Source organism: Porites lutea, chromosome 3 (genome assembly GCF_958299795.1).
Source record: "Porites lutea chromosome 3, jaPorLute2.1, whole genome shotgun sequence".
In the NCBI taxonomy this organism is placed as follows: Eukaryota; Metazoa; Cnidaria; class Anthozoa; order Scleractinia; family Poritidae; genus Porites; species Porites lutea.
In genome coordinates, this window is record NC_133203.1 from 25,383,742 (window position 1) to 25,411,217 (window position 27,476).

At 39.8% G+C, this 27,476-nt stretch overlaps 2 protein-coding genes across 2 annotated transcripts in view; both read left to right on the forward strand.

Moving 5' to 3' along the window:
* The window catches only part of LOC140932033 (furin-1-like), a 44,522-nt gene extending 34,290 nt beyond the window's left edge, over window positions 1-10,232 (forward strand). Inside the window, exons 7-9 of the mRNA XM_073381696.1 lie at window positions 4,984-5,156; window positions 8,619-8,834; window positions 10,128-10,232. Coding sequence (XP_073237797.1) covers window positions 4,984-5,156; window positions 8,619-8,834; window positions 10,128-10,232 — 494 coding nt within the window. The remainder of the gene's footprint in view (window positions 1-4,983; window positions 5,157-8,618; window positions 8,835-10,127) is intronic.
* A 1,785-nt stretch (window positions 10,233-12,017) lies between these two features.
* Window positions 12,018-27,389, forward strand: LOC140932034 (neuroendocrine convertase 2-like). The gene is made up of 4 exons (XM_073381698.1): window positions 12,018-12,157; window positions 14,819-15,108; window positions 25,346-25,495; window positions 27,160-27,389. The coding sequence occupies exons 1-4, from the start codon at window positions 12,018-12,020 to the stop codon at window positions 27,387-27,389; spliced, it is 810 nt and encodes a 269-aa protein (XP_073237799.1).
* The last annotated feature ends 87 nt before the right edge of the window (window positions 27,390-27,476 follow it).

Below are 27,476 nucleotides of genomic sequence, written 5' to 3' on the forward strand. Positions count from 1 at the left end.
GATCAGATTTCCCTAAATCCGAACTGTTCATAGCAAAAATGTCCTCATACTCTTTCACCAGAGACGAGAATTGTTCCTTTTGACCTTCTGAAAGCCCTTCCAGGTTTTGTTGTTCACAGATTGTCCTCCACTTTTCTCCCTCTCCTTTTGTCTGCTCACTCTTCCCCACTGTGCTGTCAATGGTCGAACAGAATGCATGTGGCCGAGAGGTACTTTTCGATTCTGAGTCAACTCCAATGGGAATTATACTACCATTCACGCTGCTAATAGGGTGATATTCGGCAATAGGAACATCTGACCGTATCTTGATTGGTCTATCCGAGAAGTTTTGTTTTTGTTTTTGTTTTTTTTTAATTATTTATTTGCGTCACTTTATAATTACATTACTTACATATAAAGCATATAGATACATGATTACATTGCTACTATACAGTAATTACTTAACAGTCCAGATATATAATACAGAGTAGCGAAAGTTACTTAAGTACGCGCACACCCACACACGCACACACACGCACCACGCACGATTACTGATTATCCGCCTAGAAACGTCCTGAAAGGGCCCCTAGAGAGTTAGCGCGATTGCTGTTCTCCGTACATCTCAACAAAGGAAAAAAGACTAAAGATCATTTTCCTGGATAAACGCTCCCCATTTTGCATTGAAATTTCTTAAAGTCCCAGTTTTAATGGCATAACGTCTTTCATAATCAAGACAATTTAGAACGGTTCGAAAAAAGAGTTCCCATGAAGGGTTAAAGCCTTTTTGATTGGAGAAATAGATGTGATACCTCGCGATTAAAAGTGCATGATGGAAAAGTAGGTTTGTAGTATCGTTCACGAGGCCTATGCAAGTCAAAAAGGAGAATTCTTCGTTAAGAAAGCAAGAGCTTTTTTTCATCCAGTTACTGATTTCATTCCAAAAGGATTTAACGAAAGGGCATTCCCAATAGATGTGCAAAAGAGTTTCCGAGCTTTCTTTACAGAAACTGCATTGATCATTAGATTTGATTCCAATTTTAAAAAGGAAATAGTTCGTCGCCAATTTTCTATGCAGAAGTTTAAATTGAAATACACGTAATTTAGATTCGTTGGTACATAGGAAAGCAAGGGTATATGACTTACCCCAATCAATGTTTCAAAGTCGCAAAAGTTGCAGTCTGTCAGCCATTTTTCCTGACTTTTACAAGGGATAGAGGCGGTTTGAGTTAGAAAAGATTTGTAAGCTAATTTACAGAAAGCTTCAGAGGATAATAGGCTTCTGGTGTCGGTTTTAGCACCGTTCATTTGTGGACAATGGTTTTTACGTTTTATATTCGAGATGGCACATATCACTCCGTGGTACTGTAGAAAGTGAGCTTTTATCGCAAACTTTTCCCTGAAAGTATCAAACGTTAAAAATTGTGAATCCTCTTCCAAAAGGTCATTTACGAAATAAATACCTGCCGTGGACCAGTTACGATAGTGGATAGGCTTGTTGTCAATACGTATAAGAGAGTTGTACCATATTGGTGTTTCGCCGAGGTTGGAAAGTTGTTTTTTAAAATTCAGAAGTGACCACGTTTCGATAAGCTCTTTAGTAAATATGTATCCGAGAAGTTGGCAACTCGAACAAGGGCCTGTCCCGCCCTTGGAACCACAAGGGAACGAGCTATGCAAATTTCCGATTTTCCCTTTAGTTCCTTTGAGCCCTCCAAGATCCCAGGGCTTCCCGTATTTTGTTCATATCCCTCTTCCAATCTAGCTCCTAGCACTTGTTCAGTCCCCGGCTCTACTTCTACTTCAGCACACAGATAAAGTCTACAAACACTAGGTGTGACCTTGCAGTATCTAATAGGAATTTCAGCATCTCCTACCACAAAGGTTCCCGTGTCATAGTGAATTTGACATCCATACTGCTGAAAAAAGTCTGAACCAAGAATACAATCATGTGCTAGACCTTGCGCAATCATGACAGGCCAGGAGCAATCCATGTTTCCTATGCGAAATCTCACTTGGGTTTCTCCTAAGACAGTCAGTTCATTGCCATTTGCTGTCGTTAATGTTCCTATCACTGGTTTAAGTTTAGAAACATATCCACTTTTCTTCCATGTGTCCTCGCTCAACACACTAACCGTAGCGCCAGTGTCCAACAATACACAAGTTAAACAATGATTCACAAGTCCAGTAATATAGATCCCGGAATCAGATATGGCTGAAATTACACTGTCATTCGCGGTTGTATTGTAATTTACCTCACGGACATCACTGTCTGACAGGGCCACACGTACCGGTCCTACGGGGACTGTCTGGCCCTTGGCAGGCCCCGAGCTCCGTTTCCCGTTGTATTAGTCGGACAATCACGTGCAAAATGACCCTGTTTACGACAATTGTAACACACTACTTCGTTTCGGCGCCGTGGGGCTGTCACGGTTTTTGCTTCCGTTTTCATTTCCAGCTCACGAATTTTCTCATTCATGCCAAGAACTAATTCCTTGAGCTCGCGTATTTCAGATGAAATCTTCTCACTATCAGCCGAGGCACCAATCACATTAACAGATTTCTTCTTCTCAACCGCAGGAGCTGCGCGACAAGCCTTACGAGCACTTTCCAACTGGCGAACCACACGCACAGCTTCCACGAGCGAACTCGGCTGGCTCATAAAAACTCTCTCACGAATGTCATCACTAATTGCTACACCTTGAAGAAACTGGTCCCTTGCCAGTTCCACTTTAAACGAATAGGCCGCCTCTGGGTACGCATTTTCGACCAATTCCATCAAGCTATCTGCAAATCCATCGAAATCTTCATTTGGCTTTTGGCATCGTGCCCGCAACTGCAATTTGTAATCTTCTTTCGTCTTCCCCGAATCAAATCTTCGAGTCAACTGATCAGTAAATTCTTCGAACGGTAGCGATTCCGAGAGCTTGAGCAGCTCAACAGCTTTGTAGGCCGGTTGGTCCAATAATGTAAGCAAATACGCTCGACGATCCACCGGTTTGATGTGCACGAGACTTGCGTATTGCATGAACTGCGAGAGCCACGTTTTGAAAGTTTGGCCCACCGAATAAACGCGTGGAGCTCTTACGTTCCTCCTAACTTCGCTTTGTTCGCTTGACGCCACCGTACTCTGCTTTAGAGCTTGAGACAGGGTATTTACGAGCTGCTGCAGGTCACTGTCCCCTTCGTGTGGCTCTACTTTCGGTGGTTTCTTCTTTTGTTGTTGTTTCAGCACGGGTTCTGTCGATTCAAGTTTCGGTAACCCTCCTTCGGCGCCTGCGGACATTTCATCTAGTTTCGGTAACCCGCCTTCGGCTCCTGCTGGAGTTCCATCTTCTTCGATCTTTATATCCCAGTTCGCTGCCACCAATGTAATAAATCAAGGCGAGAGTCGTCGTAATAGTCTCGACCGTGTTTACTCAAACTTTACTCTTTTTTGACCACGAGGTCCTAGCCCTAGTTTTACATCATGTAATACGACACGAAATGTCCTCTACTCTACACACCTAAGACTTGTTTGCACACAGTGGGCCCACACAATGTGTGTGTGTGTGTGTGTGTGTGTGTGTGTGTGTGTAACCGCTTTTTGCTTTACCTATAACGATATATCGCTAAGTATATATATAAATATACCTGCCAACTTTTTCTGAGATATAAGCGTGAGATTTTTTATCCTGGGAGTGCTGGGATTTTTGAAGACGACACGATCATTTCCGAAGAAGTCCGAAGTCTTCCGAAGACGTCCGAAGTCTGCCGAATGCGAAGTTATCGAGAAAACGCTTATCCACAAGGACCGACGTTAGTTGATAACATCAGCGCTATAGTTCGATCGCGAGGAAGATATTGTCATTTATTCATTTTACACATGGTTTTCATTCCTTACATGGGTCTGAGTTAACATATTTTTGGAAATTATGTCAAGCAAGACGGTAACAACTCACATTTTTCAATCAGGCGTGAGAAATTGGTCCGCAAGCGTGAGCCGGCGTGAGATCGAAGTTTTCAACCCGCAGGCGTGAGAGTTGGCAGGTATATATAAATCAATGTTAAATGAACGTTGAAATACCTTAACTGTGGTACATCGTCGTCTTTTTGTCCCAAAAGCAGTTTTTTGAGCGTTTTTGAAGGATTTTGTGTTCGCCGTTTACTGTTCCTAATAATACAAGGACAAGGGATGAATTTTTGTTTTGAAAAGGCTCCAGCGCCGGAGCATTTTCCCCCCCAAAAATCGCATTGCTCCGCCTTCAAACTTCGCGGCAAGAAGGTCGAAAGATTCACGCTTCTCCTCGTACCTTCCGATCGAAAATCCATCCAAAAGGTTCGGAGCTAGCCCTCGAAGAAAATTAAAATCCCACACACAGTTTTTGAACGGTCAAAATGCGTAGCAAGATTCATACGTGCCAGCAAGAAACCGTCCCGCTGATCGCCTCTTTTTGATTGGATGTCGTTAACCAATTAGTTAAATAATAACTGATTTAAAGAAGACGTGGTAAGAGTTTATTGTTGGTTTGGCCAAAGGGCTGGTGGATGCTTAATCGAAGGAAAGGAGCTCTTGCCGCTAGAAATTTGAAACATTTGATAGTTTTTGGCTAAACGTCATGTTCAGTTGACTATTTCCCAAATTAGGAAATGAGCAGATAAAAACTCAACCTACTGATTCTTATGAATGAAATACCAATGTTTTTTGTAGATATAATGAACAGTAAACGACAGGAGAAAACTTGATAACGTGATATTGTTTATGTTCTTTTGTTTCTTGTTTCCGTCCAAGAAGCGGTTTGCCTAAAAAATGGCTCGGCATGTAAGAACCCGTGAGGTGTATTAAGGTTCGCACTTATCACGTACTAGCTTTTAGCGACGCCAATATTAGAGCTCGAGCTCTATCCGAGGGAAGAAAACGTTACAAGGATCTTAAATAAATATTTCTGTAGGCTGACCTCCAAGTAAAAGAAAAGAAAATAGTTATTATAAAATAAAAGCAAACTATTGTTTTACTTTTGGTTTTAGGCATCAGGATTTTAGACAATAAGCTGACTGATGCCTTAAAGGCTAAAGGCCTTGGATTCAGACAGGATTATGTGGACATCTACTCTAATAGCTGGGGACCTGAAGATAATGGTTATGGAGTAGCTGAAATTGGAGTTATGACCGAGAAAGTCATTAGGAAGGGGGCAATAGAGGTATTTAGTGTGACCTGCATTTTTCGGATTGCGAGGGCGTGAGATGAAACAAAAGGACGATTTAATAATTGTTGAAAAAGCCCTGTACACTCCTTGGTAGATAGGCTGACACCTGAAGCATAATTATGGTAGCACCGAGATATCTGGCAATTAATGAATTCGGCTTTCGTATCATCTGAAGATTTATGGCGATCTCCGAGGGTGCTAACACCCTCCGAGATTTCCACAAGTGGAATTAAATAATTTTTTTAATTATTATCCATCCAAATTAATTCGTAGTTTAAAAACAAGCTTGAACGTGCCTTCCTCCATCGATGTTAAGCTCATCTTCAATTGCCTGTTTATCGGCAAGTTTAGGAGATAAAGGCTTGTTCCTGAGTACCGCAAATATTCTCCAAATAGCAGATGTTGTCTATCGAGTTGTCTTCTTGCTGTTCTAGCAATATTTTTAGCTAATAGTTCGCCTATTTCTTCCTCTAAAACTATTGAAATGTTCCGCCACGTTACATTCACTACTAAAACAACTCAACCTTGACCCCGGGTGTTCTCGGTTAACTGTTCAACGATCTGGCAATTCGCCATTTTAAAATACTGTAATAATCTTGTGTCCCCCCTCTTCCACCCATAAGTTTGCTTTTCCATTGTTTTCAGTTTCTCTTGGAAGCGTCCCAAGAAGAACTGAAACAATGGTTATGCAAATTTTTTTGGGCGGGGGCGGGGGACAAAAAGATAATTATGGTATTATCTAAAGTGACGCAATATGCTGTACAATAGTTCATTTCCGAGTTTCCCGAGACCTCCCTATCAAAACGAGGTTAAGTGCTGATTTTTCATTCTCAAGCAAATAAAACTCATTTTCACAACAAAGGTTGTGCACTTGGCCTCATTTTGAAAGTGAGGGTTTTGGAACTCGGAAGTGGCCTATACACCGAATGCAAATGTGGCGGACCTCTTGGCCGGCCCGGATCTAGTTGCACGAAAGCGAGGCTAGTGAGGCCTCAAGAGTTTTGTTTTGCCTGCGCGTCGTAGTGATTGACTCGATCCATATGGTTTGCTTTGAGTTGTTAACTGCTTAACAGCCATCAAAGAGGATATTTAACTTCTGCAGATACGAAAGTTGATTATCTTCCCCTTGCCAAAGTTCTTTAAGAAGAAAGAAATGGATTCGAGTGATTTGAATGGGAGAATTACTGAGAGATGGTTCTGTTTCAAGTTCGCTTTGTCCGTTATCTTACAAAGGAAAGATAACATTCTCAAGAACGGGTGAATCCGCTGTCGAAATCCTTAGGAGCTCTCAGGAACAGTTCATGAAATGTTTACAATGAGGCCGAATGTTTTCACAGTCTTTACGATCCTGCGTTCAAGAGTTTGAGCAGTGCCAGAAAAGTAGCAATTTTTAGAAAAACGCTTTTAGTTTATCTCGAAACCCTTAGACAAGTTGCTAAAATAGATCACGTGCAAGGGCAAATACAATGCTCGAATACTTGCACGCTCTTCCCCTGCCAGAACCTTTTCCCTTCTTCTTACTTTCTTAGTTGGCGAAAGTTTCTCTGTTAGTCTTTTTCAGTGCACTTTGATCAAGGGACTGTTCTTCAACATGTCGCTTTTTTCTGGTTCTTACATGGTTTCACAGGCCACGCTTGTAGGATTAACACAGGCGATTGTTATTGTTGTGTTTCATTCACACTCGTCACTATTGTTGTATTTTGCAGCTGTTTCTAGCGTGAAATCTAAAAGATCTTAAAGTCGACAGCGGATGCTCCCTTTCTGGAGAATGTTTACCTTTTGTTGGATAAATAACAGACCATGCAAACATCATGGAACAGCACCATCTCTTGCGAAAATTTTTTCATTCAAATACATTTGTGAGTCCGGTCTCTTCCAAGGAAGTAAAGCGAGTACACCGTTGTGTTTTCGCTGTAAAGTGCTTCCCATCGCAGTGCCGAATCACATAAATCCTTAACTTTCTTTGAGAAAAGATCTCGGAAAAGTAAAGGTAGTTCCAGCTAGAGTAAAATATCCTTTTTGGTGGCGCTCAAGCACGCATCAACTCGAAGTAAACCATATCGATCGACTCAATCGCTAAGACGCCCAGTCAGAACAAAACTCTTAAGGCCTCACTAGTCTCGCTTTCGCGCAACTAGACCCGGGCCGGCCGAGAGGTCCGCCAAATTTGCATTCGGTGTATTGACGTCATTTTTCACATATCGCAAAATTCTTCCAAATTTGGTCGACAGTAGCTGGTTATATAATAATTATTCACAGAAGTGGAGGTGGCTAGTGGTTAAATTTAACGATGCGCGAAGCGTCGAGGTAAATATCCACCACTGACTACCGACACCGAGGTGAATGACTGTTTTAGTATATGGTAAAACACTGAGATAATTGAGCACAAAAATGACTGATGGGCCGTCTCGTTTTCTTGTCGACTAATAAAACTTTTGAAGGCACTTGTTTATCTCTTGCGGGGAAATTTCTTCAAAAAGAGTTGTGAATTATTTTTCTATTTGAAACCACTCTGTAAAAAAGGCTTTTAAATAAAGTAACTCAAGACTTAATTTGCTTTTGTAAAGAAAAACTTTTATCGATAAATTCAAGTCAAACAGACAAACTCCCTCTTAAAACTTCGGAACCGAATTCCGTCACCTTCTTCGTGTACTTCAGGAACAGCTTGTTTGATTATTGTAAAATTTCTTGGCCTCTTACGACAGCAAAATGGAGAGCCATTTAAGCTCATTTTGCTCGTAACTTACGCTCGCATGGAGGAGTTGGACGTGAATCTCTGTAAAACTCTCGATATTCCGACTTTGATTAAGCAATCAGAGAGCGCAAAAAACACCGTCCACTGTTTTATTATATACTAAGATGAATTATAACTCGGATTTTACCCAATCAAAAACTGAGAAATAGTTTGAATGAATTATGAAGTTTGTTATGTCCAGAACAAAATTGCACAAACTTTTATTAAATGAAACAGGCGTGACAGTGTAATCAATCTTATATGACAAGGTTATATAGCTATTCGTCAATTTTCGGATGTTGTAAAATCATCATTATATTTTTCATTTCACTTGGAAGGCAATTAAAGCGCTTTCTGGAACATAACTTTGAAAAGCTGTAAGTGATGATTCAAAGGTTCTTAATCTAAACTCTTAGGGCCAGTTATTTAAACGGAGTTTAGCCAGTGTTTAACAAAACCGCGTTCTACGACATTTTCAGTTTGCGCAACACTTTTATCTTAACACTATTTCCCATTGACAGTTTCATTAAAGCATGTAGAGTAGACAAGAAAAGCATTTGTCGTCTTAAATTGACCTACTAAGGAAGAGATATGGAGGTCCAAAGATTTCTTAAATTTTTAAAAGATCTATATAGCGTACTGGAAATAAAAGTAAGAAGCAAGTTTTTCACGGTCAAATATCCTTTTGGGTTGATTTTATCGACTTTTGTGCTCACTATTAGGGTCGAAGAGGACGTGGTTCAATGTATGTATTTGGTGCGGGCAATGGCGGATATTCAAAAGACAGCTGTTCCTTTAATGGTCTTATAAACAGTATATACACTATTGGCATAACTGGTGTCAATAAAGACGGCTCAGTACCACGCTATGGGGAACGTTGTCCAGGAATCATGGCAGTAACTTACAGTAAAGAAATCTTTACTCGGGCAGATAAAGTGGTAAGCATATCTACGTCACGCTCACACCTACATTAAAATGAAATAGCTGAAATGTCCCAGGGCTTTGAAGTCATGAGTATGCCTTTAAATAGTGAGCTATTTCACAAGGCTAAAAGCATATATTCAAAAAAAAACTAAAAGTATTCCCTTTCGTTCTGTTCGTTCTGTCGTGTTTGGTCTTCGTCCCTCCCTTAATTACATGCTTTGTCCTCCGATAAAAGGGCAATAGCTAAGTTGTCCCAAAGAAGATTCCTTTACTGAAAAGAGTGGTTGACGGCAGGAGTTCCTTTACAAGCCGTGTTCCTTGCTTTGGTAAAATCGTTAAAGCACCACGAGAACTACAGCCTTAGATTGGCTAGTTGACTGAGTACAAAGGTAAGTAAAAAAGAAGAAGCAACTAACAGAGTCAAGTATCTCTTATACAGATAATACTAATCTTCTGTTACCGACATGTCCGGTAAGCCAACTTGTTAGTGGCCTCATTATTTTGGTCTAACAAAGGTAGTTGTCTCAAAAGTCAATTCTTATTGAGAAGTCAGCACCTATATAGATCTCGTGATCAGCACCGTGAAGGTTACTAAATGCACATTATTATTCATTCAAAATATTTCCCAAATTCTGATTGGCTAGAAGCACACGCATAATTCACCATAACCAGTTACTGATGACCAAATTTGGAAGAATTTTGTGCTAAACGAGGAAATGGCGTCAAAAATTCAGCCCTCTGCAGGTTAATGCACCGTTAACCGAGAAGACCTGGGCACGAGGTTGACTTGTTTTCGTTGTGAAAACTAAAATGGCGGACACTCGTTTCAAGAGTAAGAACTACAGCTGGAACTAGGCGAAATAATGGCTAAAAACATAGCAAAAACAGCAATAAGACAACTCGGAGGGCGACATAGGCTATTTGGAGAATACTTGCGGAGCTGGACAAACCTAAACGTACACTATCGAAGATAAACTTAACATCGATGCAGGTAAGCATGTTTTAATTGTGTTTTTAAACTAGGAATTATTTTGAATGAATAATAAAGCAATTAATAAATTCGGCTTTCGTAGGATATGAAGAATTAAGCAGATCTCGGAGGATGTTATCCATCTCAGCCTTCAGCCTCGGTGGATAACACCCTCCTTGATCTGCTTAATTCTTCCTATCCTACTCAGCGTCATTCATTAACTGCGAAATGTAAAAGCCCATACCGACAAGTGTGCCAATGACCTAAAGAAACTACAAAACCTAACAATTACTGAAACACTAAATTCTCTAAATTTATGAATTGATTCTGACCATAGATCACAGCAAGCCATTATGGAGAATGTACAGACAGGTTCTCCGGCAGCTCTGCTGCTACTGCCATGGCATCCGGACTTATTGCTTTGGCTCTTGAATCAAAGTAAGTTTATTATTTTCTACAGTTAAAACTTTTTTTCCTATGACGAACAAATGAGAGTATTCACATGCTGTGGAGCGTTCGATCTTGAAAAAGGAAAGAAGAATCTTTTTTATGTATCAACGTCCTCTTAAGGTGGCTGGTCACAGATTGTGACAGATAGCTAGATTACAGTTATAAAGCTCAAATTTGGCATGCAAAAAATATTTACAATACACTAAATTTATTAAATGAAACTTATGATTTCGATCGTTGTCATGGCAACATGGATGATATAAAACAAGCCTTAACTTATAAGTCCAGATTTCCTTAACCAAATTGTAACAAACAGTTTTTTTAAATTATCACGAAAACAGCTATCCGACTAACTTGAGTGAGTAACAAACCTCCCTGTTCAACTTTTATTTTGCGTCTTTCATTGACTGAAGTACAATTTTAACAGAAGTATCAGTATTTTTTTTCTAAAATCTACTACTCCTGTCTTAAAAGATATTGTCGTTTGCTCACAATGCCTATGAAAGTTAACAAAACAGTGGCTCTTACATTGTTCCCTGTACGACGCTTGCTCAATATCTGTGTGTGTCCTGGGATCACTCGGTATGTCAAAGGAGATGAAACCGGAATAAATGTCAACTAACAACTTCTGACAACCTCTAAGCTCGTTGGCTGCATATTTCCTCATGATAAATATGTTCACAATAAAGGGATAAAGCATTTAGAGAAACTGTGGCCAGCCACTTTTTAAAGTTTATTCAGAAACTCAACTTATTCTCCGGTTAGGCAAAGCGGCTTGAACTGAGGAAGGAAGTGACTTGCATCTTAAACTTTTATGCGTGTGTCTGTGTAATTTTTTCCACATTTAGCTCAACCTTGAAAATACAGTTAAAGATAACAAACCACAAGAGAGTACAGCTGTCGTTAACCATTTAGCTATCTTAGTGTAATCTACACCATTTGGTGGCAGAATCAAATGTATTCATTGAACCAATTCTAACGCAACAAAACGTCGTTAATTTAACTATTCTGAAATGCTCTTAACGTCATTAATATGTTTCATAATTGTTTTCGACCAGCAAAAAGTTGAGCTGGCGTGACATGCAACATATCATCATAAGAAGTTCAAGGGCAGATGGCAGCATACTTAAAGCAGTGGACTGGATCACAAACGCTGCCAATTTGACGGGTAGATTATATCTTAACATGTGCTTGGTTTAGGCGGCGTAAGTTATCCCTAAATTTAAAAAAGCCTTTGCCAGTAGTGCCAGGACGGGCTCACCAAGCCTACAACAGTTGCTCGCATATCATGTACATCGATTTTAGATAGCAACTTCGCAAACTGAGTCTAGCAAAGGCTAAAAGCGAAGCCCCCATTAATACATTTGTAATTTGTAACTGTTTCAAAGATAAACTTGGAACTATTGCAATCCACAAATCAATACCTAACTTCGGTGGAGGACCAAGAGGATAACCCTTGAGGGGGCTCGAAGTTTATTTATTCAGTCGCCGTCTAAAAAAAAACTCAGGCCCTGTGGCATTTGCGCTTAGTCTTTTTTATGAACTGTTTTCTTTTATAGTTAAACCCCCCAAAAACTCCAAAAACTGATCCAGATTACAAGAACTAATATTAGATAGAAAAACGCAGGAAGGCATGTTGTTCGAAATATTAAAATTGTAGTTCCAGCAGCCCCTGATCACCAACACGCAAGTTTATTTTGGCTTAACATTTAATGTATAAGAAACACGGGCCTTCTGTTTTCTGCATTCGGCCAACGTTCCATTCTCTTCTATTAAAATGATTAGTTCTACTTTTGTAGCCAGTAATTATGTTGGATTTGGCCTAATGGACGCCTACAGACTAGTATCCTTCGCCAAGAATTGGACAAAGGTTCCACCACAGCTCAGTTACACAACATCGAGCCATCAGAAAAACAGGTTCGTCAAGTTAGTCTTAAATAGAGCATGGAGAAGCATAATTACCTAAACGTTTACTTAACAGGTTCGTCCATGTTACTTTACAACATGAAATTAGTATAGATAATCACATGATTTCAAGTGCAATTGGGAATAAATATTTAAAGCACGAGTAAATTTTCCTCAGGTCTTTGAAAAATTTAAAAGTGTTTTGTTTATTCCAAATTGGTATGTGTAATCAAATGGGGACGACGACGTTTTGTCCAAACCAAAATGATACGGAAATTGTTCTCTAATTTCACGAGTATACCGTTTGATTACCTATTAATATTATAGGTGACGAATTATGACTGCAATCGTGGATTTTTGACATGTTTATCCTAGTTTTATGGCATCCATCGGAGAACTCCACTCTCTCAAAATTTTAGAGCTTAAATTTGGCTTGAGCTCAGAATTTTCGGAATGTCTCGACAAAATACCTGTTAGAATCCTTCTTGATGTGTTCTTTCGTGTGTTTAGGTTTTCCAAAGCGTCTTTTAATGCCCTGACATGTTCATTCGTAAAACTTTAAAATTTCGTCGCCATTTTGGCACTGAGACGTACGGAAGGTTGCGAAGGCAATTTTGTAATTTCACATGTGAAATTACAAATTAAGGCTGAAATTTCGTGCCAAATAATTCGTAACCCTTGATATTATACTAGAAAAATAATACGATTTCATTTTATTTTTAAACACGAAAAACACATCCCTAACAACAAATTTTGACAGCGCGCGCAGTCAAAATTTAAACTTTTTCAAGACCAACGCTTTCAAAGCCATTCCAAAAAAGAACTTGGAGGCGTGAAAGGATTGATTTTCAACAAGCCTCTTTAAGAAAACTCGGTTTACAATAATCACCATCAAAAGTAAATGTTCAATCAGAATTATCCTCGATTGTAATAAAAGCTCGACGTTTACAAGAACTAGACCGCCAACGTCGCATGTTTTCGTGTTCGCTGGATAAACTACCTGAAGAGAAATAAGAACAAAGGGATACCTTTCTCCTGCAACGCGGACAATATAACTGGCTCGAAGTTTACGTTAAAATGATAGAAAACTTACTTCTTTGCTTATTTTAATGTCTAACGACCCCTCAAACTAGTGCACCTACCATGGCTCGTTTTTCTCACCGTTTTATATCGTTTTACATAGCTAAATCAAATCGTTTGCCATTTTCCTTAGTGCCTCATTTTCCACCAATATATTGCTACATTAACAGTTATAATCTGACTAGCTCTCGTTTTTGTCTTTTAAGCCAATCAGAAACCATTTGTAATTTGCACTCCTTTTTTCAGCCAAATAGAGTATTTTTTTTGTCTGTATATAAGATTATGAAATTTTTTCTTCACCTTTTGTTTGATTTACACCCGCGACTCGAAATTTATCAGGCGATTCTTGTTGCATTTTAAAACACGTTCGGCTGTCATCATCATCATCACTATTATTATTAGCATCTTATCAAATTTTTTACATCTTTTTCGCATTTCACTAAGTAACTTCCCAGCATTTTTCATTTTTTTCAACAAACAACTCCTTTTATTTTAAAATCTTGGTTACAAAAATAAATTAAACACAACCGCAAAGCTGCAAAAGTAGACAAGGGAAATGATGAGGTGGCGCGTTCTTCAAGCCCTCTTTGTTTGAGGTCTAACTATTGTCATAGGATGGGCAATTTTGTATAGACTGTATACCTTCCTCCCTTAGAAATTCTGAGCAACACAAAACGTTCTCAAAACCTGACGAGCAAATGTAACATAACAAGTGAATATTAATGGCTGTACGGTATCTTGTCAGGTCTATGTGTCAAAAATGAGAGGAGAGATAATATACGGAACAATAACGTACGAGCAAATGTGTTTATTTAGCTCTATATACATGTATTGTGTACTGCATCTTCTCCCTTTAGTCAGCATAGTTATGGCAGCTTTGAAAACAAGTTATTCTTAATTTAAGCGCCTTCTCGCCTCGCGGGTCTTAGCTGTTTTCTCTCTGCTGACTTTGGTCTGCATGATTCCAGATTCTGGGTTGATATGTTTGCCCAGTGGTGACTCACCGTGTCCTTGCCTTGTTCTGAAAAACAAACAAGTTATATAACCAAACGTGTTGTAGGGAAGAAGCTGAAGTTAAAGTCCTTAAAATGTGATAAGGTCGTCGATAACAGAACCTCGCTAATAAGGTTGGAGGACAGATAATAGACCGTGACCATGGCAGAATGACAGTAAAAGCTGATAAAGAAAGGAGATTTGACCGGTGATCTTACAGTGTTTTTGTTCCGCGACTCATGTTTTCAGTGTGGAGAGCAGCTTGGCTTACTCCGCTGATCAATCATTTTCACATATCTTAATACAACTGAGCATGAATATGACTGTTATTGAATAGATTACTGATTCAATTAAGGTTGCATTGAGCCTTAGGCACCAGGAAGCTATTGTTTTGTGTTTACTCAGGCAACTCAGTGAGCCCTCAATTACACGTCATAGTCCGAGATGGCGAACCAATCAAGTTGCCAACATCACTGAGAGTGTACATAATAATATAAATTATTGCTTGTATTCCACACGCCTTCGATAGCACATACACCACCCACTCGGTAATGAAACAAAAAAAACAGACGAACTTTGAACTATTCTTGTTCATTCCAGGGCGATTCCATCAGAAGAAACACTGACAGTGAACATATCTCCTAATAATATAAATTTCTTGGAACATGTTCAGGTCCGAGTAACTCTCAACTTCACTCGCCGAGGGGACCTAGAAATGGATCTGACATCACCGTCGGGGACAACATCGCGTCTTATCCAGACCCGTAAAAGGGACCATTTCACTACGCTGACAAACTGGACAATCTTGACATTGCAATTCTGGGGTGAGACCGCGTCAGGAGTCTGGAAGCTCACTCTCAAGAATTCCCGGCCAGAAAGAAAAAACATAGGTATTTTGTTTGATCTTTTTTAGTTTATGTGTGTATGAGTCTTTAGTCCAGTTTCATAATCGTGCTAGGAGGCACTGCGAGAACTAACGATTTCGCAATTGTGTAATCGCATTGGACCGAGTAAAATGCACCCTTTCGTCCTTACACATCTTCCCGATAAACGGCAATTGAAGCCTGTCAGTCGAGTCTTTTTCTGACTCTTTCTAGCCAAACAGAGCTCTAACTAATGTTTGCAAGTCGAGCACCTCGCTGACTTTGATTCTGATGTTGAATTACACCTTGAGAGGTACGGGTATGCGCAGCAGGCAAAACAAACTTTCCCTTTTGCTTTCTCTTCTCACCGCTACTTTCGCCTTTTTTCCTCGTTTTCTTTTTCCTGGGCATTCACTAGGCCACATGTCGGTGGGAAAAGTTCCGCCGAAAACCCGAAGCACAGGAGGAAAGTAAAACAAGGTTTTCATTGAATTTCTGGTCAATTTACTTAATATGTAAGATATTCCTTAGCCTGTTTGACTGAAGCGCGCTCATTGGGCATGACTGTTCTTCCTGCAGAAGTTAGTTGTAAAAGTTATCTATGATATAATGATTACGGGAGGTAATGGGATCTACAGCTACGATCCATTGGGGTGATCTGGATCAGGATCAGCGATCCGAGATCACTCAGAGCATGGCACATCAAAGGAACCGACAAATCTATCCTGGGAAAGGATTCATTGGTGTATTTGCTGATGAGGATTTGCTCTACTCCTCTTATTTTGGAGTTCGCCTTTAGTTGCTGCCTTAAAAGACTACAGGTGACTGTGGGCTTGCCGTTCCTCAGCTCAGCACCGTATTTTGTGAAAGAGCCTGTGTTCTATAGACGCTCAGGATAGTGGAGCTGTGCTGTGGAACAGCTTGCCTCTGGGGATCAGACAAGCGTCCGCACGTAATGAATTTAACTCAAACAACAACAACCCCATGCAGTATTACACTAATTAGAATTCACAACTAGACAGGGAACTGGCTATCTTTTGTAACTAAAGGTTAAAGCTAAAAACCTTCAATTTTAACAAAGCTGAAAAATTATGAATTTTTATTTTGTCTCACACAGCTTCCTTGTAAGGCTTGTTTTCTTATTAATTATTTACAGCTTTGGGCATTTAGTTGCTTCGAGCTGCTAATGGGACTCTTTTTCATAACATTTTAATTCTAAAAACCTGAAGGAAATACCTTATATTTGAAAAAAGATTTATCGCTTGTTCTACCTCACTTTACTCCAACCGTGGAACAGGCAAAGGGGAAGGGGGGGGGGGGGGGGTATATAGCACTGTTGTTGACGGTTTGTTCTTGTTGCTCTCTAATAAATTTTCCAAGTATTGTCAGTATTCTATTCTCTCCGATATCCACGACAGACTGACAAACAAGTCAAAACGGTTGATAAAATCTGTTTATAAAGTCACTCTGGGCTTTCTTTGTTGAGTGTGATCTTATTGCCAGTGGTAGGAGCCCATCAAATGGAGCCTCCATCTCCATTAATTTCTTGAGTCAACCCTTTCCCGAGTAGATTTATAAATAGAACGGCTTGTTTCCCGCGAAAAGTGTCATATTTCCGTGAGTCTCGTATGTCACCGTGAAAAAAATGAAGTCGGATGAAGTCGAGTTCAGAAGCCCGTCCTTCGACCGTTTTCCTTTTTTACTATACGTCCATTTTTACAATTTTACAGCCGCTGGGATCTGGGTGTCATGAAATAAAAGTTAATGAATTACCCGACTGAGACTGAGCATGAAGCGATAGGAAAAAGGCAGCGAACTGAGGATCACGGAAAGGTTATCTTTGCGAGTGTTTTTTTTTGCCGCCATACATACCACATTTAAGCATGCACCTTGAAAAGAGTCGACGATTAAGCGTTCTGTGGACGATTTGGAATTTGTCGATGATCAGCGCCGAAAAAGTGCCAGGATTATTTGATCTTTGTCATCACCGTGGAGTGGATTTCGCCAGTTATAAGCACCGCGTGCAAAAGCGACGACCTAAGTAGCAACTAACGAGGAATGCTTCAGTGCCGAAATTTGAGAAATTGCAGTCTTCCTTTACAACTGACTTGTATCACCATGAGGGTTGCCTGATAAAACTGGCACTTGAAAAGTTGAACAGAAGACAACAGTTGCTCCACCGTGAATAATTTGCTAACGGAGGAATTTGTGACATCACGCTCAAGTCCAAAGACCCACTTATCTCAAGAAAAACAAAATGGATTGTATCTGCGCCAAAAGAATTATGACTGACTAACAGGACAATTCTCAGCAGTTAATGTAGAAGTTTAGGCTCAATTCTTTCCTTCGAATTCGCATCTGTAGATCACTTTTTTGCGAGAACACAATGGCTGGGACCGGCGTTACAAAACATAGCAGGGAATCATCACACTAGCTGACGGGCAAAACAACCGCAAGGACTACAAGTATTTATTCAGATAAACGCATTTCGGAAAAAAAAAAGCCTTGAAAAACTAGAAATTTGATTAATATTGAGTCGTTTAGCCGAAATGAGAACCTTAACGCTCAAAAAAATTGCTTAAAGAAAACGAATCCTGTCAGAACTACAGACTGCAGGTAGTAGTTAATCATTATGCATGTAACAGACCAGCTTCATGGCCTCTTAATGTGAGACAAGCAACCAAAATTAAGATTAACATAGTCAGAGTGTAAAACTCTCCACAGTATAATCTACCCGCTAGAAAGAAAAGAAAGAAAATCTCCGAGCGATGAAAACGCTTAAGTCACGTTTCACTAGCTTATGATTGTGTTTGGCCTGTCAACACCAAATTTCCTGCTGTTTGGTGAAGTACAATAGCAGTGTCATTTCGTCGTTGTGATTGGCTCTTCCCACCGTCGGCGCGCGAAGTCTCCCCTGGGAACCGTTCTAATTATAAATCTACTCGGGAAAGGGTTGACTCCAAGGGCTTGTATGGGAGATGGGGCTCCTGCCAGTGGAGATGGTCTTGCTTTTTTTCGGGAGAAAAATTGGAGGTTGCAAATGCAACGTCAGAATGTTTTTTTGACCCGTTGGACTGCATATCGCACTATGTCCAACGGGTTTCTCAATCGTTTATGACATAATAAAAGATTATGAATTAATGGCTTGTGGCGCTGTCGTGAACCTGTGACGTCTTCAATTGGCTGTGATAGGTCCAGATACATGAATGTTATAGTTAAGCTTTTTGATGCAAAAGACACATTTTGCTTATAAATAGATCGTTTTGGTATCAGTTATAACGTGAAATGCATTATTGTCTAAGTTTTTTCATTTCATATGGTACTTGAACAAAACATTGAATATTGGTAGAAAACCAGATTACCGATTATGTTTATGTAAAAAGATACCCTAAGATATTTAGCTTAAAAATCGTAAAGTTTTCAAAACTCCGTTGTCTCGCAATTCCCAAAAGAGACTTGAACACAAAGAAAACGAAACCAAATATAGAAAAATGACCAGAAAGCCTCGAGGTCATGTTAGAATTTTAATATATCGAACGTGGGCTATTGCGAGCGAGAAGAGGAGCCCGTAATCCTAATCTCCGGGTTGTTATTACGCATGCGTCGCATGTATGTAGCCAACATTCGTTTGGACTTACACTAACAATGAATGGAATGCACAGAACACAATTTGATCACAAATCGTTGGGTCTTTCTATCGCTCGTAATGTGATCACGCCTGTTTTGACTATGCGTAAGGTTGTCAAAACGTCGTCTAGCCTTCGTCGACGACTAAATTCTGGGAGATTTGCCGTTGTCGCTAAAACGTAGGTATAAAACTATACTTTTCGAGATGGGTCGAGCGACGAGTGAGGTCGGTCATGTCAGAATGAGCTCCGTGGAGCGAGAGGTTTTTTTTTCTCTTTATAGTACCATTTGAAACGAAACTTAGCAGCAATGGGAAGAACTAGAAGAAGAAATGAGCTAAGCAGTTCTTCAAGTAGCGACAATTCACCGAAGCATGAAGCAAAACGGAATCCTGCGGATGCTGACGTGTCTGCAATGGCGTGCTCTGCGGACAAGCAAGACGACACTAATCCATCCCTTCTCGACGTGTGGATCGCTTTGAAGAGAATCGAGAACAACACTAACTGTCTAAGATCTTCAAAATAATTATAATGAACTGCAAAAATCACTCGAATTTTCTCAGGCCAAGATAGACGAACTACACGAGACACTGCTTCAAAATGAACTAAAGATGGCAGTTGGCAGTCTTTTATAGAATCTCTTGGACAAAGAAAAAAAATGAAACGAGTGGGCGAAGGATAGAAAACAATAAAATGAGGAGGCGGAGGAGGAGGAGGAAAAACAATAGAAATCAGGAGGAGGGAAAACAATGAAAACCTATATAAATGCGCAACATTCTAACTTATTCTCAGTCTACATTTTGCTCCTGAGGAGTGGAAATGAGTTGCCTCTGTTCTGTCTGCGAAAAATCCTTCAATAGAAAAAATAATATGCAAAGGCACATGATGTTCAAACACCGCAATGCTGGTCTGGCCCCATTTAAAACAGTTCTAATGTTTTCACAGAAATGTCAGCGGTTTCGCTTCGAGCATCCTTTCACCTCCATAATTGCCGGAATGACCCGGTCCGGAAAAACGGCCTGGGTTCGATCTCTATTACAACAAGCTTCAGAGACCATTTACCCCCCCCCCCCTCCCGGAGAGGATCGTTTGGTGTTATTCACAATGGCAGCCTGCGTATGCACAAATGTTAGTCGCCATGCCACACATTGAATTCGTCAAGGGAATTCCTACGGCTTTGGAGCAGGATTCCTATTTTGAAGTGAACAAACGGAATTTGATCGTGTTTGATGATCAGATGATTGACGCCAGTAAAGACAAGCGAATTGTGAACCTCTTTACTCGTGGTTCTCATCATCGCAATCTGAGCGTGATTCATATCGTGCAGAATCTATTTCATCAGGGGAAAGGTAGCCGCACCATAAGCCTAAACAGCCATTATCTGGTGTTATTCAAGAATCCACGAGACAAATTGCAAATCTTGACTCTGGCGAAGCAAATGTATCCCGGGCAGACGGATTTCTTTTTAAATCTGTACGAGGAGGCTGTAAAAAGACCTTTTGGTTATCTTCTGATTGATCTGAAAACTACTACCCAAGATAATTGTCGGTTGCGAACAAACGTCCTGCCCAGTGAAGAAGGCTTTAACCAAGCAGGCTTTCAAGAAAGTATTCCTTAAGAACTTCTAAAATATCTCAACCTCTCATGGATGACGTGCTTTCTCGAAACGATCTTCGGGACGATGAAAAAGCTAAACGATACTTTCAGTTGCAAAACAGATACCTGGCTTTTAAATAATTTTATACAAGAACACGACCGGAAGAAATAATCAGCACTGTTCCAGACTTAACAGCATTCTACACTCCCGTCAACCCCTTTAATGTAACACCTGAATTAACACAAGCGGCTGTCTCTCAAAAACCTGACAAAGAAAGCCTCACCCCTCCACCACCCTTAAATCCGGCTTTCCTGACCCCTCCTCCCACAGTAGAAATCCCATCAAAACAAGGCCCGAAGCGAAAGAGGTGTCGGATTCAATTTGTAAATTATTTGGATGATCATAAAGCTCATGCCAAACAGCTGAGGAAACGTCGGCATAAGAAATTCAAACCTTACAAGTAATCCATGGGCGAAGAAGATGAAGATTAATTAATTTCCATTCCATACAAATCTCTGCGTATTTGCTTCTTTTTGTCATTGTTTTTTAATAAAGTTTTTAAAACGTGGTTTTATTGCTGGCAATTATAAGTCGCGTGTTTTAATTGACCCTTGTTAAGTTATTAATTGTGTTTATACTAATACGTCAAGGTGCTCCCTTGGGTCTAGCTGTAGAGGTGAACTAATTTATATTCAACTTTGGGCTTGTGATCTCACATAATCAACTGACTAACAGTGCGTGAAAATGACAAGACTTTAATCGTTTTTCATGTCCTCGAGATAGATAGGAGAAATTGTCAGACAAAATTGAAGTAAAGACATTTTAGCTCCACTTTGTGTCTGTGTTTTGTTGATGTATCCGATTTGGAGCGCTAAATAAGATATAGGAAGCCGTTTCTCGCGTTGCTAGGTGATCGCTCCTATTTCCTTTTAATAGACATTCCGGTAAACCGGGCTCAAGTTACTTCACGGGCAAGTGTAGGCAAGCCTATTGTTCCTATTGTAGTAGAGTGACGCTCATTAGTAAACCTATACCCAATTAGTATGCGGGAAGACCCTCATTAGTATGGAAGAAGGCACTTTTTCCCCAGGTTATAACAATGGGTGACGTCATGGACTCGACCGTTATACATATTAATTAAGGGAAGGCATACGGAAGGCAAGGGAAGGCACCAACGGGGCTTATCTTTGACCCTAGTAGACTACTAGAGGCAAAGGAATTCTTTTCCAAAACTTTAAGGTGGTTTAATGAATATCATAAAGAGAACGTACAACTTTCAAACAAGCAAATTTTATTCAACTCGTTCGATGACTCCCTTCCAATGCAAATGCCAAATTCAGCTCAAAGCAAAATTCTTCTATTGGTTTTACTGCAAAAGAAATGCTTGTATACTTGCAAGAACATTGTAACGAAACTTAATTTAGATGAATTTTTACGTAAACTTTATGAACAATATCGCATTGAAAATTGTTAAAATTAATTATTTTTATTGCAATTTGTTTTGTTAATTACTGACTTTTATTCTTTCACTTTGCGCTGTGTATTAATGCTGTTTATTTGTTGTCAATAAAAAAATAAGAAGAAAATAAACTAAAAAAACAAAAAAAAAACGAAAATAAACTATCCTTTTCACGTGTAAATCACTTTTTTCCTCCCTTGTCATTCAGTACAAGTAGAAATATATTCTTTGTGGATTAGCAGAATCCAAATGTTAAGCACCTTGTCGTTTTCTTCTCCTGGTAGCTTGAATTTATCGGGTTTGTCTGAAAACCTGAGTGATGGCGGAACAACCAGTCGGAAAGACGACGAAGCTTTCCTCTGCTATCTTCCGAACCTGTTAGATTAGATGCTGTTCGTCAGTTCCCTAACGGTCTATGTTTACTCGTGCATTCTCGGTTTATAGAAAATAAATGTTCATTTTTTCGTACTAAAATTTAATAATTTCCCATGTTGTTTTTAGCCGCTAGTTAAGACAACTATTTCCAGTGGACTCCGGAACAAGATGTGGTTATGAGAAGCCCTGAGAGAGGAAAAACAAGGGAAAACATTACACCTTTTGCTGTTCATTACGAGAAAATACGCAATCATTTGCGTGAAATGGCGACCAATAGTGCGAATATGCATTCATTAGCGCGAAAATACGAACATTTGCGCATAGATCAGGTTCAATTACGATTTTTGCATTTTAATCAACATTCAATAACACTTTTGGGCATTCATATGCGTCATTGGGCATACAAAAGAGAGACAACAAAGCAAACAGCAAAGTCATTAACAAAGCCAACAGCAAAGTCATTAACACCATGTTGAAGGTCAATAGGGACAACTGACATACATTAAAGTGCAAACACTATTCATTAACATTTTTATGACACTGTTTGCAATTCAATAGCATTCCTCGACAACCTTAGGATGGATAAGACAAACATTAACGCGCTTGTACAATCAATTGAGTGTTCTTTACATTTAATATACAAAAATCGATTTTCTAATACACAATAGAGATTCAAACAAATTTGGCCTGAATTTCAGTCCGTAAAATGTATATCCCTCAAAAACCTCGCTATTTAAACATCTTGGGAGGTAGGTTTGCATGAAATAGTACCCCTTAGCACATTTAGCTGCGGTCACAATGTCATGTTTCTGCGCAGAGCTTCAAGCACTGCAGTTGTTTTTTCCGAACTCCGCTAGTGGGATTGCTAGGGCATTCCTGTTATAGATCTTTAAATTTCCGGACTCGAGATGTCGGCCTTGGTATCGCTTTCAGACAACTTAAATCCTTTTCAACGATATCGAGGGGGGAAGCATAAGCTGTGTACGTACGGGGCGGGAATGGCCAAATCTAGGTGGGCTGGCACCCCGTCATATGCAAAGACCGCCGACTTATCGGGATCCATTTTTTCCTCGCCCGTGCCAGAAAGTCACCGAAAAACCGACACAGTATTCATTACGCCAGCAGCTGCCGAGGAAAACATTTGATAGATAATATTGCCATGGTCATCGTCAAGAGTCGCCTTGGCCGTACACTTGGCGGTACGCCCTCCACTCCCGGTCGCTCCCCACCATGACTTCTGGCCGTCTAGGGTAAATGTATAGCCGCAGCCGTTGACGAACACTCAGCGGCGAAGTACGGCGTGATTCTTTAAACAAATTCAGGCCAATTTTGGGGCGGAATTGGTTTTGTTTAATTAAAAATATGTTTTTGTATATTAAATGTAAAGAACGCTCAATTGATTGTACAGGTGCATCCATTCTAAAGCTGTCCAGGAATGTTATTGAATTGCAAACAGTGTCATGAAAATGTTAATGAATAGCGTTTGCACTTAAATGTTTGTCTATTGTCCCTAATGATTTTCAAGATAATGTTAATGACTCGAATGTTGGCGTTTTTTTTTTTTTTGTATGTCGAATGTTAAATGTTATCGAATGTTAATTAAAATGCAAAAATCGTTATTGAATCTGATTTATGCGCAAATGTTCGCCTTTTCGCGCTAATGAATCAATCTTCGCGCTGTTGGTCGCCGTTTCACACAAATGAATGCGTATTTTCTCGTAATGAAGAGCAAAAGGTGTACAGCAGCACTGAATTCTCTTCAGCAGCCGAAATTTAGCGTAACTGCAAGTCAAGAGCTTTTCGAGATCGGTATTACTTTTAACTTCAAAACAAAAGAAATCTGAAAGTTGCGCGAAGAAGAGAAAGCCTCCAAAATCCAATAATCCAGGTCGTAAAGAACAATAAATTCGCCATTGTCGATTAAACCATCGTCATAACTTATATGATGCAAATTTCGGGCGTCTTTAAATGCCTTAACAAGACTGTAACAAGACAAAGTTCTTCGCAAAGAAAAAGTCGTCGTGTGTCTGAGAAGCTGCACTGCTTAACTTTGTTTTCCCGGCCGAAAACGAAACCCTTGGCTCAGTCTGCCTCGGTTGCGAAGCGTCGTCGTCGCCCGTTTCATTGTCGATGCTTAAGGTCCCTATTATTACACATTCGATTCCCAAGCAAATGTAATTCAGGTACACAAGTACTGTACTAAATGGGAGACCTTTCGATTCGCCTTGCCGGCCTAGAATCTATTTACCCAGGAAAATGAAAATAGAGCCTGATCTCAGCTTAGTGCGGGCAAGTTCTCGGTACGATACGAGTGCTAGAAAAGTCTAGAAATCGATGTAAATTAAGTTTATTTAGGTTTCACTACAGTGTATGGTTTTTATATTTTTATACGTTTCCAAACATGTGAGATCGCTTGTCATCCGAAAGCTTCAATAAGCTTTTAACTCCAGTGGTAATTTTTCTATTTTATATCAACGGCCTTTTGTTTATTGAACACGGTTGAATATTCGATTGTATAATGACTTCGTGCATGACTGTACACGCATTACTTGTGTCACGCATTACTGTTTCAATGTATCCGGCGAATACAGACGTCTCGCCTCGCTCGCCTAGCCTCGCTCCTTATCATTCGCAGGCTTGTATCTAATCAACTTCGAATAAAATCTTTGAACTAAATATGAGTCTTATTTTCTGTGTTGTTCAATCCATTTTCCATGATGCGCAGTGATTTCTTTTTTTTTTTACATAGGGGTCTACAGATGAAAGCGGTTTCACCTGCACGTCCTAGCCAACGGCTACTCTTAGTTAGTGGTAGCAGCAGCAGCAGCAGCGGTAGTAGTAGTAGTAGTAGTAGTAGTAGTAGTAGTAGTAGTAGTAGTAGTAGTAGTAGTAGTAGTAGTAGTAGTAGTAGTAGTAGTAGTAGTAGTAGAACACTACAACTCTTTCGCTTCCGTCAAGGTTTCGTTTCTCCACTTTATCAGCTAAGAGTGGAAACGTAGTTAAACAATTCGAAGGTGCATCATATTGTGTAAAATTGGTTGCCATGTCGAAACCGAATTTAAAGTAACAAGTCAGGTGGGTGGTGGGGGGCTCAATTACACAAAAGAGTTATTAGTGAATTGGGACACTGCGCTAATTATTCATTTCTTTTCAATACGTCTTCCTTAATATAAAATGAAAGTGTTGTATTTTCTTGTACTTATACAGGTGTGTTATTTGGCTGGAGTTTGATATTATATGGAACAGAAACAGATCCCATTAAAGGCAACTCGCACATTCATTCTCCTCTTGCGAACACACCGCCAACAGCTACACCTCCAAAAGCACCTACCAGTGAGGCACCAACAGCTATTCCAGGTCATTTGAATATCCATAAATACAAGCCTTTGTATTATTTTATTTGAAATAACCAGATAAAGGATAAAGGCCGCTCTTCTTCTCTCAAATCCGCCGACGACGCATGCTGTCTCCTAGCTACTTTTTAGTTTTAAATTGCCATTGAGAAAGGCTTCTTGGTGTCCTGTGAACAACCCCATTTCTTACATGTATAATTTGCCCACCTTTGTTTGCGTACGTAGCGAGACAACATGGAGTTAAAGGGTGGCCTTTATTTAACACCTTTTCTCCTTCACAGAACGGAAAAGGATAGCTGTGCTTTTTTTCCTTTACCTTTATTCTTTAATTAATTAGGCTTATGTTGAGTTTCGTAGCCTTGTCATTCGGTAGCGGCTGTGAAGAATGAGAAATTGTTCAGATCCCCTTAGACTTCTTCATGGAGCATTTAATTATTATGTAGGTTGTTTTTAGGTAGAAATTTGTAGCCAAGTTCTTCAAATTTGGACCCCGTTTTAGAAAAATGCATTAAAGCTGATACCCATCTCTACCAATAGGCCATCTTTTAATACGTCGTTATTGAACTCTTTCTCTGTAAAATGTCCGTGCGTATGCTACACCCTTTCAGGGGGAATTGTGTAGAAAATGGAGTATAAAATCGAGTGGTACATGCCGGGGTAGTTATTTCGAGGGGCTACACTATAGCTGTTGCGAGTAAATTTTCCACTTTTTGGCCATAATGATTTGAATTGATGCTGGTGATACTTTAAAGCTAACTGATAAAGAATCCGTCTTGACTTAAGGGCGAGTTGAAGACCGATTTTACCTACCGAAGTGAATAGTGATTCCAGTGTCGCGAAACGACTCTGTCACGCTCTAACAAGGACATGAATCAACGCAAATGATTTGTTCCTCAGAATATGAGAGCGAGTTATTTTGTAAAACAAAAACAAGTGGTCGATTTTTTTTACAGAGACTCGCTCTTATACCCTTCTTTGCTTTTTCTCTATAATATGACGTTATATTTTTACTTGAAATCAAGGGTTAGGTTAGGTAATTTCGATTGCCGAACTTAATCGAACCAATCGAACTAAATCGAAGAAAGGCAGAAATGGTCCAAAGACAATACGTTCACGGCCATCGTCGTTGCCTTCAGAGCTGGAACCCTATCTCCCCTTAAACTTTTCACCGACACCTACAGCGAAAGAGACCTTGTGATAGCCTTTAATTATCGCTTCCAGTTTCTAGCTGGGTTTCACGTTATCCCCCCCCCTCTGACACCTGGCCTGTCTACTCGTGTTTGTGATTAAAGCCAACACATAACTTAATTTACTTCAACGCTTTGTTTGAAACCACGTACATGAGATGGAACAGGTTTTGTGTTCCATTGTTAAAGTTTTCCTTCTCCGAACGTTCAATTGTGTTCGATTAGCAAAATTTTGGGGGGATTTCGGTTATGTTCGCTTACCGAACCTAATCGAAGTCAATCGAACGATTGAGTTTGATTACCGAGCATTAGATTTACTATGAGGGGTAAATGACAGCAAATCTTATAAAACGTAGGTAAATTATCCTCAGCTCTAATTTTTTTGCCAAAACCTTACAGTTGATAAAGGAATGAATTATGGGACAATTCTTTTCAAAGTTACCCGTTATCTAGGAATAACATTTAACACATTGTTTTCCAGGCTGTACAAACTTACTCCGCATGGAAGCAAGATCTGATGGATACTTTTCTCGGTGTACATCAATATGGAAGCCGTTTTTAGAAATTCGCTTCGACAGGCTTTTCAAGATAACGGCAGTAGCCACAAAGCAAGGAAAGGAATGGGTGAAACCTTATAAGATCGGTTTTATGGCTGGTTCAAATTGGCGCTTTTATGATACGCAAAAGGTTAGAATTGATTACATTCAATAAAAAAAGCAAAACAAAACTAAACGTTCTGCAGTTGACATTGATTCTTCCGCCCTGGTCTCCGTACTTTAAATTTCCACAAATGTAGTA

What these genes read in the sequence shown, in the direction of transcription:
- LOC140932034 (XM_073381698.1), top strand. Translation starts at nt 12,018, where the DNA reads ATGATTAGTTCTACTTTTGTAGCCAGTAATTATGTTGGATTTGGCCTA. An exon ending in TCGAGCCATCAGAAAAACAG is followed by an intron (nt 12,158 to 14,818) that starts GTTCGTCAAGTT and finishes TGTTCATTCCAG; the next exon opens with GGCGATTCCATCAGAAGAAA. An exon ending in GCCAGAAAGAAAAAACATAG is followed by an intron (nt 15,109 to 25,345) that starts GTATTTTGTTTG and finishes GTACTTATACAG; the next exon opens with GTGTGTTATTTGGCTGGAGT.